This window comes from Rhinopithecus roxellana, chromosome 8 (genome assembly GCF_007565055.1).
Source record: "Rhinopithecus roxellana isolate Shanxi Qingling chromosome 8, ASM756505v1, whole genome shotgun sequence".
In the NCBI taxonomy this organism is placed as follows: Eukaryota; Metazoa; Chordata; class Mammalia; order Primates; family Cercopithecidae; genus Rhinopithecus; species Rhinopithecus roxellana.
The window spans coordinates 99,702,585-99,715,675 of record NC_044556.1 but is presented as its reverse complement, the minus strand read 5'-3'; the positions used below and the strand labels follow the sequence as shown (position 1 = coordinate 99,715,675).

At 43.7% G+C, this 13,091-nt stretch overlaps 1 protein-coding gene across 7 annotated transcripts in view; it reads right to left on the bottom strand.

Moving 5' to 3' along the window:
* Positions 1-13,091, bottom strand: part of TBCE (tubulin folding cofactor E) — a 92,787-nt gene that overhangs the window by 52,627 nt on the left and 27,069 nt on the right. For 6 of the 7 annotated variants that reach the window (XR_750285.2, XM_010384654.2, XM_030936487.1 and 3 more), the window contains one exon: positions 3,842-3,926. The exons of the other annotated variant lie outside the window; for it this stretch is intronic. Coding sequence is in view for 4 of the 6 variants with exons in the window: in XM_010384654.2 (XP_010382956.1) it covers positions 3,842-3,926 (85 nt within the window). In the remaining 2 variants the exon portion in view is untranslated. The remainder of the gene's footprint in view (positions 1-3,841; positions 3,927-13,091) is intronic. 7 annotated transcript variants of the gene reach the window in all.

Genomic DNA, 13,091 nt, shown 5'->3' with positions numbered 1-13,091 from the left:
GGCGGCAGAGCAAGACTCCGTCTCAAAAAAAAAAAAAAAAGAACATCCTGACTTTCTAAAATTATGGAATAGTGGACCAGGAGACATGCTGTGCGGTTATCTAATTCTGACCTTCATTTTAAAGGTTAGTAAACTTGTCTTGTTCAGCACCATAAAGACTGTTAAAAGCGGGATGGTGCAATGGCTCGCACCTGTAATCTTTGAGAAGCGGAGGTGGGAGGATCGCTTGAGGTCAGGAGTTTGAGACCAGCCTGGGCAACACAGAAAAACTTCATCTCGATAATTTTGTGTTTTGTTTTGTTTTTTTAATTAGCTGGGTGTGCTGGTGCGTGCCTGTAGTCCCAGCTAGTCAGGAGGCTGAGGCAGAAAGATCACTTGAGCCCAGGAGTTCAGGGTGACAGTGAGCCATGATCATACCACTGCATTCCAGTCTGGGCCAGACAATGTCTCAAAAAATAAATAAACCAAACAAACAAACAATAAGATTGTTAAAAATAGACTAGAAGCCTCCTGATTTCTAGGGCAGTATTGTGTTCACTGTACCACACTTAAGGAAAAACAGCTTACTAGGGAAAGATCCTTTTGAGAAATTGAAAACTAATAAACATCAACAACAACAACAAAAATTCAGAAGATAGGCTCTGCCTGAGGGCTCTCAGCACCCTTTTCAGAGCTTCATGCAGTTTTTCTGACATCAGGTAATCAAAAATATTAATAGAAATGCAATGTGATGGGCTAGGCGTGTAATCCCAGCACTTTGGGAGGCCAAAGCGGGCGGATCACAAGGTCAGGAGTTCAAGACCAGCCTGGCCAATATGGTGAAACCTTGTCTCTACTAAAAGTACAGAAATTAGCCGGGCATGGTGGTGGGCACCTGTAATTCCAGCTACTCAGTAGGCTGAGGCAGGAGAATCACTTGTACCTGGGAGGCAGAGGTTGCAGTGAGCGGAGATTATGCCACTGCATTCCAGCTGGGGGACAGAGCAAGTCTCCATCTCAAAAAAAAAGAAAAAAGAAAAAGAAAAACAAGAGGCTGGGTGCGGTGACTCAAGCCTGTAATCCCAGCATTTTGGGAGACCTAGGTGGGCAGATCACGAGGTCAGGAGATCAAGACCATCCTGGCTAACATGGTGAAACACTGTGTCTACTAAAAAATTAGCCAGGCGTGGTGGTGGGCATCTGTAGTCCCAGCTACTCGGGAGGCTGAGGCATGAATCCGGGAGGCGGAGCTCGCAGTGAGCCGAGATTGCACCTCTGCACTCCAGCCTGGGTGACAGAGTGAGACTCCCTCTCAAAAAAAAAAGGGGGGGCCGGGCGCGGTGGCTCAAGCCTGTAATCCCAGCACTTTGGGAGGCCAAGACGGGTGGATCATGAGGTCAGGAGATCGAGACCATCCTGGCTAACACGGTGAAACCCCATCTCTACTAAAAAATACAAAAACCTACAGTAACCAAAACAGCATGGTACTGGTACCAAAACAGAGATATAGACCAATGGAACAGAACAGAGTCCTCAGAAATAATACCACACATCTACAGCCATCTGATCTTTGACAAACCTGAGAGAAACAAGAAATGGGGAAAGGATTCCCTATTTAATAAATGATGCTGGGAAAATTGGCTAGCCATAAGTAGAAAGCTGAAACTGGATCCTTTCCTTACTCCTTATATGAAAATTAATTCAAGATGGATTAGAGACTTAAATGTTAGACCTAATACCATAAAAACCCTAGAAGAAAACCTAGGTAGTACCATTCAGGACATAGGCATGGGCAAGGACTTCATGTCTAAAACACCAAAAGCAACGGCAACAAAAGCAAAAATTGACAAATGGGATCTAATTAAACTAAAGAGCTTCTGCACAGCAAAAGAAACTACCACCAGAGTGAACAGGCAACCTACAGAATAGGAGAAAATTTTTGCAATCTACTCATCTGACAAAGGGCTGATATCCAGAACCTACAAAGAACTCAAACAAATTTACAAGAAAAAAGCAAACAACCCCATCAAAAAGTGGGCAAAGGATATGAACAGACATTTCTCAAAAGAAGACATTCATACAGCCAACAGACACATGAAAAAATGCTCATCATCACTCGCCATCAGAGAAATGCAAATCAAAACCACAATGAGATACCATCTCACACCAGTGAGAATGGCAATCATTAAAAAGTCAGGAAACAACAGGTGCTGGAGAGGATGTGGAGAAATAGGAACACTTTTACACTGTTGGTGGGATTGTAAACTAGTTCAACCATTATGGAAAAAGAGTATGGCAATTCCTCAAGGATCTAGAACTAGATGTACCATATGACCCAGCCATCCCACTACTGGGTATATACCCAAAGGATTATAAATCATGCTGCTATAAAGACACGTGCACACGTATGTTTATTGCAGCACTATTCACAATAGCAAAGACTTGGAATCAACCCAAATGTCCATCTGTGACAGACTGGATTAAGAAAATGTGGCACATATACACCATGGAATACTATGCAGCCATAAAAAAGGATGAGTTTGCATCCTTTGTAGGGACATGGATGCAGCTGGAAACCATCATTCTTAGCAAACTGTCACAAGAACAGAAAACCAAACACCGCATGTTCTCACTCATAGGTGGGAACTGAACAATGAGATCACTTGGACTCGGGAAGGGGAACATCACACACCGGGGCCTATCATGGGGTGGGGGGAGGGGGGAGGGATTGCATTGGGAGTTATACCTGATATAAATGACGAGTTGATGGGTGCTGACGAGTTGATGGGTGCAGCACACCAACATGGCACAAGTATACATATGTAACAAACCTGCACGTTATGCACATGTACCCTAGAACTTAAAGTATAATAATAATTAAAAAAAAAAAAAAACTAGCTGGGCGTGGTGGCATGCGCCTGTAGTCCCAGCTACTCCAGAGGCTGAGGCAGGAAAATGGCGTAAACCTGGGAGGCGGAGCTTGCAGTGAGCCGAAATCCGGCCACTGCACTCCAGCCCGGGATAGAGCAAGACTCCGTCTCAAAAAAAAAAAAAAAAAGGAAAAGAAAAAGAAGTGCAATGTGACATGTAACTCTTCCTATGATAAGAAATTTTTTTAATGGTGGCTCAGCATTTCACTATTTAGATGTTCTATATTTTGGATAATCAATTCCTTCTTACTGGATATCTAGGCTATTTCTCTTTTCTATTATTTACTTACTGGATTATAAATTGGTAATGAGCCAGAAAGGTTTACATTCATCCAATTTAAAGGAGTGTCACCAAAAAAAAAAAAAAAAAAAAAAAAAGGACATAGAAAGCAACGCCACCCATAAGGTCAAGAGTCAGAAGTAGGCCGGGCACGGTGGCTCAAGCCTGTAATCCCAGCACTTTGGGAGGCCGAGATGGGTGGATCACGAGGTCAGGAGATAGAGACCATCCTGGCGAACACGGTGAAACCCCGTCTCTACTAAAAAATACAAAAAACTAGCCGGGCGAGGTGGCGGGCGCCTGTAGTCTCAGCTACTCAGGAGGCTGAGCCAGGAGAATGGCGTGATCCTGGGAGGCGGAGCTTGCAGTGAGCTGAGATCCGGCCACTGCATTCCAGCCTGGGCGACAGAGCGAGACTCTGTCTCAAAAAGAAAAAAAAAAAAAAAGAGTCAGATTTTTTTTAAAAAAGAGACAAATTCTACAAACAGCAGCAATTAAGCCACAAATAAAATAACTGCCTTTTTGGAATACAACAAATTCCATAATATAACTACTCCATGAGCCAAACGTTTCTTCCTCTCCATCCCTCCTTATTCAAGTATTAAATATAATCTTGACTAAATGACCATGTTGATTCATAATGAAAAGTTACCTGCATTTAAAATACACAGTCCCTTCGTGGCTCCCATCATGCTTTCCTCTCTCGGGATTGTCCCATTCTACTCCTAACCAGGGTCCTAGCAGAACAAGAAAAACCAAATGAGTAACAGATGATGATACAGACAGATGATGATACAGGCAATGCTCAATTTTTCTGCAAGCAAATACCAATTTGCAGTGGAAACCATATCACGCAGATACCACTTGAGGAGGAGGGAACGGCCGAGTTAGCCTTACACTCAGGACTTCAATCAGCAAATGCCATAGCATGTCTGGGTGAAAAAGCCAACAAAAACCACCACTCCAGAAAACAAGAATGGCTAAAATTTATTGAGCACACTAAACAAGACTGACCCTCGAGGACATTACACTAAGAGAAATAAGCCACCACAAAAGGACAAACACCATATTCCACTTACATGAGATAGGGTAGTTACTACTGAACTGTACATTCAAAACTGGTTCAGATGGTAAATTTTATGTTACGTATATTTTACCACAATTTAAAATGTTAAATTAAAAAGTGGTTAAAATGGCAAACTTTATGTTATGTATGTAGCTACAATAAAACTTTCAAAAAAAAAAAAGCCCAGGCACAGTGGCTCACACCTGTAATCCCAGCACTTTGCAAGGCCAAGTAGGTGGGTCACCTGAGGTCAGGAATTCGAGACTGGCCTGACCAACATGAAGAAACCTCGACTCTACTAAAAATACAAAATTAGCCAGGCGTGGTGACGCATGACAGTAATCCCAGCTACTCTGGAGGCTGAGGCAGGAAAAGCTTGAACCCAGTAGGCAGAGGTTGCAGTGAGCAGAGATCGTGCCACTGCACTCCAGCCTGGGCAACAAGAGCAAAATTCCATCTCAAAAAAAAAAAATTCCAAAAAAGAAGGAAAAATAATGTTTTCCTTCAATTTCAGCAAAGAAAAACCCAATAAAAGTAGTCTTTAAGGAAAAAGAAAACGATCCCAGATAGAAGCCTAAAGATACAGAGGGTGGGGAGATAAAAGGCAAGAAAAGGGTAAATACATGGGTAAAGTTAAATTAATATAGACAATATAAAGTCATAATATCAGTTCTTTGGGTTTAAAATAAACATTGGTTAAAATGTCACACATGAGTTAGGAAGGTGTTAAATGGCGTGTTATAAGGTCTTTCACGGGTCCAAAAGGAGGTATAATTATTAGAATAGATTTCTGTAAACTGCAGATACATATTTTAATCTCTAGACTTACCTCAAAATAATACAAAATTAACTGCTGTGTAAGGAAAAATAAAAAATGAATAACTACTGTGTAAGTTAAAACTCTCTCCAAACCATGTCTTTCCTCTGCTACGCCACTTCTCACACTACAACAATCAACACAGAAGATGACTTCTGTGACCGAATGTGTGGGGGTTTTCCCCACACACCAGTGGATGCCACCTGGGTGTCCACCAATTCAATTCTGACGCTATCTGACTGGACATAGTATCAGACCCCCAGCCACCAGTCTGGGCATCTGGAACTTCTGACCGACCAGCTTCAAACAGCTGGGGTTCCAACCACCCCCTCTTTGTATTTGATTAATTTCCTGGAGTGGCTCACAGAACTCAGGAAAACACTTACCTTTACAGGTTTATTATAAAAAATATTGCAAAGAATCTAGATGAAGAGGTGCGCTAAGGCAAGGTATGGAAGAAGGGCTGTGGAGCTTCCAAGCCCTCCATGGATGCAAGAACCTTCACAGATTCAGCTATCTAGAAGTTCAAAGACATCAGCATTCCTGCCTCTAGTGTAGAGGGGTGAGAGCCTCTCCAGGAGGGACTTATGACCCACAATTGGAATGGTGGAAGACGATTAGAGATCTGCCTTGGGGCAGGAGAATGGAGGGCAGGAAAGAAATCCTGTTTCCTGAGGCCAGACACACCAACATTATAACAAAAGACTGTAACAAGAGGTATGGGAGCTAAGAACCGGGAACCAAGAACAAAAACCAATATATATCATACCACCACAACTACCAAACTAATACAGAAGAAACATAAGATAAAAATAATCATCTCTAGGCTTGGTGGCTCATGCCTGTAATCCCAGCACTTTGGGAGGTGAAGGCAGGTGGATTGCTTGAGCTTAGGAGTTCGAGACCAGCCTAGGCAACATGGCAAAACCCTGTCTCTACTAAAAACACAAAAAAATAGCTGGGCATGGTGATGCATGCCTGTGATCACAGCTACCCAGAAGGCTGGGGCGGGAGGATTGCTCGAGCCTGGGGTATGGAGGTTGCAGTGAGCCAAGGTTGAGGCACTGCACTCCAGCCTGAGTGACAGGGGGAGACTCTGTCTCAAAAAACAAAAAAAGAGAAGAAATAGTGGCTGGGCACCGGAGCTCACGCCTGTGATCCCAGCACTTTGGGAAGCCGAGGCTGGCTGATTGCTTGAGCTCAGGAGTTCGAGATCAGCCTAGGTAACACAGTGAAACCATGTCTCTACAAAAACTACAAAAACAAGCCTGGTGTGGTGGTGCGCACCTGTAGTTCCAGCTACTTGGAAGGCTGAGGTGGGAGGACCACTTCAACCCAGGAGGCTGAAGTTGCAGATAGCACTACTGCACTCCAGCCTGGGCAATGGAGTAAGACACTGTCTCAAAACAAAAAACAAAACAAAACAAAAATAATAATAATAATCATCGTCATCCAATGAAGGGAGAAAAAGAAGAAAAAAAGGAACAGAACATCAGCAAAACAAACAAAAAGTAAGTAGTAAGATGAGAGATATAAACCCAAATTATCAATAATTAAGTAAAACATAAATGGTATAAATGCTCTCATTAAAAGAAAACATTTTCCAGTACCCGGGCACAGCAGCTCACACCTATAGTCCCAGCACTTAGGGAGGCCAAGTCGGGTGGATCACCTGAGGTCAGGAGTTCAAGACCAGCCTGATCAACACGGCCAAACCCTGTCTCTACTAAAAATAGAAAAATTAGCCGGGCATGGTGGCGGGTGCCTGTAATCCCAGCTACTCGGGAGGCTGAGGTAGGAGAACTGCTGGAACCCAGGAGGTGTAGGTGGAACTCACTTGGAACCCAGTGAGCCAAGATCGCGCCATTGTACTCCAGTCTGGGTGACAAGAGCAAAACTCCATCTCAAAAGAAAAAAAAAAGTACAAGTAATGTTATCATCATAGAAACTATCAGAATAGGTTGAACTGATGGATGCTACAAAGAAGAATGCACAAAGTAAGGCCATTCTCTCACACTGTAAAGCACAAGTCATTTTTCAAGCTAAAGCAGACGGAAGGAGCAAAGCTAGCATTCAACTGTGATTAGCTGTAAGTCTGACGAAGAACATCTATGGTTTAGCAAGCTTTTGCCCAGGGGCCAGTACATTAATGACAGAGGAGCAAGTACAGAAACCAGTATGAATGAGAGAGTGGACAGAAGTGGTATAAGGGCAGGCCTACCTACCTCACTAGTCAGATCCCAGGAATGTGTAAGATCCAGATTTTTGCTTTCTACATCCAGGGTGAACAAACCCTGATAGCCTGACTTTAAAACTTCCAAATGCACAAAAGACTGAACCAGACACTAGCACACAGGTTTATTAATTTACAATGATAAATAAAGCTGTCACACAAACCTGATTACTCTGATCGGCCTAATTTGTTTCCTATTTCCATGGACTCAAGCCACATGAAAAGCCATCACAATCAGTCCCAACTTCACTGACATCACAAGAATTAAAAATAATTAATCCAACACAAAATTTCTGCATAGCGAAAGAAACAATCAAAGTGCCAGGCGCAGTGGCTCACGCCTGTAATCCCAGCACTTTGGGAAGCCGAGGTGGGCGGATCACGAGATCAGGAGATCGAGACCATACTGGCTAGCACCACGGTGAAAACCCATCTCCACTAAAAAATACAAAAAATTAGCCGGGCGTGGTGGCGGGCGCCTGTAGTCCCAGCTGCACAGGAGGCTGAAGCAGGACAATGGCGTGAACCCCGGAGGCGGAGCTTGCAGTGAGCCGAGATCGCGCCACTGCACTCCAGCCTGGGCGACAGAGCGAGACTTCGTCTCAAAAAAAAAAAAAAAAAGAGAGAGAGAGATTGAGACCACCCTGGCCAACGCGGTGAAACTCCGTCTCCACTAAAAATACAAAAATTAGCTGTGCGTGGCGGCGCACGCCTGTAGTCCCAGCAACTCCGAAGGCTAAGGCAAAAGAATCCCTTGAGCCGGGGAGGCGGAGGTTGCAGTGAGCCAAGATGGCGACTATTGCACTCCAGCCTGGAGACAGAGCATCTCAAAAGAAAATAAATAAATAAATAATCAATCAACAAAGTGAAGAGACAACTCATAGAATGGGAGAAAATATTTACAAACTACTCATCTAATAAGGGATTAATAACCAGAATATAATAAGGAGCTCAAACAATTCAATAGGAAAAACATCTAATAATCCGATTAAGAAATGGGCAAAAGATCTGAATAGACATTTCTCAAAGGCAGGCATACAAATGGCAAGCAGGTATATGAAAAGGTACTCAACATCATTCATCATCAGAGAAATGCAAATCAAAACTACAATGAGATATCACATCACCCCAGTCAAAAGGGCTTTTATCCAAAAGAGAGGCTATATAACAAATGCTACAGAAAAGGGAACCCTCACACACTGCTGGTGGGAATGTAAATTAGTACAACCACCATGGAGAACAGTTTGGAGATTCCTCAAAAAACTAAAAATAGAACTGCCATATGTTCCAGCAATCCCACTGCTAGTCATATATCCAAAAGAAAGAAAACCAGTATATAGAAGAGACATCTGCACTCCTATGTTTACTGCAGCACTATTCTGAATAGCCAAGGTTTGGAATCAACCTAAGTGTCCATCAACAGATGAATGGATAAAGAAAATAAACACATACACAATAAAATACTATTCAGCCTTAAAAAAGACTGAGATCCTGTCATTTGCAACAACATGGGTGGAACTGGAGGTCATTCTGTTAAGTGAAATAAGCCAAGCACAGAAAGACAAACCTCGCATGTTCTCACTTATCTGCAGGAGCTAAAAAAATGAAACAATTGAACTCATGGAGATAGAGAGTAGAATGGGGCTGGGCAAGGTGGTTCACACCTGTAATCTCAGCACTTTGGGAGGCTGAGGCAGGCAGATCACCTGAGGTCAGGAGTTTAAGAGCAGCCTGGCCAACGTGGCAAATCCCCGTCTCCATTAAAAATACAAAATTTAGGCCGGGCGCGGTGGCTCAAGCCTGTAATCCCAGCACTTTGGGAGGCCGAGACGGGCGGATCACGAGGTCAGGAGATCGAGACCATCCTGGCTAACACGGTGAAACCCCGTCTCTACTAAAAAATACAAAAAACTAGCCGGGCGACGTGGCAGGCGCCTGTAGTCGCAGCTACTCGGGAGGCTGAGGCAGGAGAATGGCGGGAACCTGGGAGGCGGAGCTTGCAGTGAGCTGAGATCTGGCCACTGCACTCCAGCCTGGGCGGCAGAGCGAGACTCCGCCTCAAAAAAAAAAAAAAAAAAAAAAATACAAAATTTAGCCAGATGTGGTGGTACACACCTGTAATCCCAGCTACTTGGGAGGCTGAGGCAGGAGAATCATTTGAACCCAGGAGGCGGAGGTTGCTGTGAGCCAAGATGGCACCACTGCATTCCAAACTGGGCAACAGAGCGACGCTCCATCTTAAAAAAAAAAAAAAAAAAGAAGAAGTAGAATGATGGTTACTAAAGGCTGGGAGGCTGGGCAGGGGAAGGGAGTGGGAATGGTTAATGGGTACAGGAATACAGATAGCATGAATAAGATCTAGTGTTTGATAGCATGACAGGGTGACTACAGTCAACAATAATTTATTGTACATCTTTATATTAAACTAAAAGGGTATAACTGGGCTGTTTGTAACACAAAGACAGAATAAATGGTGATGGATACCTCATTTACCCAGATGTGATTATTATGTATTGTATGCCTGTATCAAAACATCTCATGCACCCTATAAATAAATACACCTGCCAGGCGCGGCGGCTCACGCCTGTAATCCCAGCACTTTGGGAGGCCAAGACGCGCAGATCACCCCAGGTCTCAAGTTTGAGACCAGCCTGATCAACATGGAGAAACCCCATCTCTACTCGAGAAGCTGAGGCAGGAGAATCCCTTGAACCTGAAAGGCAGAGGTTGCAGTGAGCTGAGACTGTGCCACTGCACTCCAGCCTGGGCAACAGGAGCAAAACTCTGCCTCAAAAAATAAAAAATAAAAAATAAATGCACCTACTATGTATCCACAAAAATTAAAAGAATGCAACAATCCAGAAATCATCCTCCTTGGTATTTACCCAAATAAGTTGAAAATGTATGCCCACACAAAAACCTGCACACAAATGTTTAAAGCAACTTTACTCACAATTCCCCAAACTAGAAAACAAAATATCCTCTAGTAGGTGAAGAATAAACCATGGTGCATCCAGACAATGGAACAGTAATCAGCATTACAAATATATAAGCTGGCCTGGAACTGTGGCTCACGCCTGTGATCCCAGCACTTTCGGAGGCCAAGGCAGGAGGATCACTTGAGTCCAGGAGTTCAAGTCCAGTCTGGGCGCCACAGGAAGACCTTGTCTCAACAAAAAATTAGCAAGGTGGCCGGGCGCGGTGGCTCACGCCTGTAATCCCAGCACTTTGGGAGGCCGAGGCGGGCGGATCATAAGGTCAGGAGATCGAGACCATCCTGGCTAACACGGTGAAACCCCGTCTCTACTAAAAATACAAAAAATTAGCCGGGCGTTGCCGGGCACGGTGGCTCAAGCCTGTAATCCCAGCACTTTGGGAGGCCGAGACGGGCGGATCACGAGGTCAGGAGATCGAGACCATCCTGGCTAACACGGTGAAACCCCGTCTCTACTAAAAAATACAAAAAACTAGCCGGGCGAGGTGGCGGGCGCCTGTAGTCCCAGCTACGTGGGAGGCTGAGGCAGGAGAATGGCGTGAACCCAGGAGGCGGAGCTTGCAGTGAGCTGAGATCTGGCCACTGCACTCCAGCCTGGGCGACAGAGCGAGACTCTGTCTCAAAAAAAAAAAAAAAAAAAAATTAGCCGGGCGTGGTGGTGCGCACCTGTACTCCCAGCTACTCAGAGGCTGAGGCAGAAGAATGGCGTGAACGTGGGAGGCGGAGCTTGCAGTGAGCCGAGATCACGCCACTGCACTGCAGCCTGGGCGACAAAGTGAGACTTCGTCTCAAAAAAAAAAAAAAATTAGCAAGGTATGGTGGCTAGTGCCTGTAGTCCCAACTACTCAGGGGACTGAGGTGGGATGATCACCTGGGCCCATAGGTTGAGGCTGCAGTGAGCTATGATCGTGCCACTGCACTCCAGCCTGGGCTACAGAAAAAGACTCTGTCTTAAAAAATAAGGGCTAGATGCAGTGGTTCACACCTGTAATCCCAGCACTTTGGAAGGCCTAGGCAGGCAGATTGCTTGAGCCCAGGAGCCAAAAACCAGTCTGGTAAAATCTGCTCTCTAAAAAATACAAAAAAAATTAGCCAGGCATGGTAGTGCACACCTGTAGTCCCAGCAACTTGGGAGGCTAAAGTGAGAGAATCATTTGAGCCCGGGTGCAGAGGCTATAGTTACAGTGAGCTATGATAGCACTACTGAACTCCAGCCTGGGCAACAGAGTGAGAACCAGTTTCAAAAAAAAAAAAGAAAGAAAGAAAGAAAGAAAAGTAAAAAAAGAAATTTTCAAATGCCTATAATAAAATTCGTTACAAATTTTAAGTAGGGCTGCATCCTAGTAGTAAGTAAGCTACAACATGTACCCTGAAATCACTAAATGAAATAAATAACTTAATTACCTACTTAATTCCACTACAATTTTCACCTAAATACCATGGTGGTGTATGTCAAAGACAGGAACTTTGGTTTGATACAATGTTTAGATGTTCCCCTAGGCAACATTGAGTAAGCTTAGCTGTTTCCTTCATCCATATCATGTCATTACCATATTAAAATACATATATATCTATTTGCTCTACAGGAGGATAAAAGCATGATTCTTCTGAAAGGTGTATACAACTGCTAAAAGAACAGCACTGCTGTAAATACTTTATGAAGAGATTTGCTACCAGACTACCTGTGTCAACTCTATTCTCCAGGTATTATTATTTCAATACAGGAAATGAAAAAAAATTAAAACTCTGGAACAAGAACAGCAATCAAACAACAATAATAAGATATAATCAATAAATACTATTTTTTTTTTTTGAGACGGAGTCTCACTCTGTCACCCAGGCTGGAGTGCAATGATGCAATCTCGGCTCACTGCAACCTCCGCCTCCTGGGTTCAAGCGATTTTCTTGCCTCAGCCTCCCAACTAGCTAGGACTACAGGCACATGCCACCATGCCTGGCTAATTTTTTTGTATTTTTAGTAGAGACAGGGTTTCACTGTGTTAGCCAGGAAGGTCTCGATCTCCTGACCTCATGATCCACCCACCTCGGCCTCCCAAAGTGCTGGGATTACAGGCATGAGCCACCATGCCCAACCATTAAATACTACTTTTTAAAATATCTCTAGCATTAAAACGCAATATATAAATAATGTGAAAAGCCAAAAGTAGGTAAATAAATGCTACAAAAGTCTTTATAAATAAACAACATTTCATTTTGGTGAAAAAGTGTAACCACAGGAAATGGTGGGAAAAAAATTAGATTTTTCTCTATATGGGAAGCTAAGAAACTCATGTCTAAAATTAATCAAGAAAAAAGTTAATGCAGATTTTTTTTTATTAATTTTTTTAGAGACAGCATCTCACTCTGTTGCCCAGGCTGGATTATAGCTCATTGCAGCCGTGAATTTATGGGCTCAAGCAATCCTCCCACCTCAGCCTCCCAGTAGCTGGGACTACAAGCCTGAGTCACCATGCCTGGCAAATAATTTTGTTAAAAGAGACAGCAGATGAAAAGAGCATGTGACTACCTCACCTTAAAATCTTAAAGAACAGACACCACTTTGGTCTAAAGGATTAAACCAAGATGTGAAACAGAATCAAGTTTTTCAATAATCTGGACTTACTGATTTAAAACAATTCTGGGCCAGGTGAGGTGGCTCACGCCTATAATCCCAGCACTTTGGGAGGCTGAGGTGGGCGGATCATCTGACGTCAGGAGTTCGAGACCACCCTGACCAACATGGTGAAACCCTGTCTCTACTAATAATACAAAAATTAGCTGGGCGTGGAGG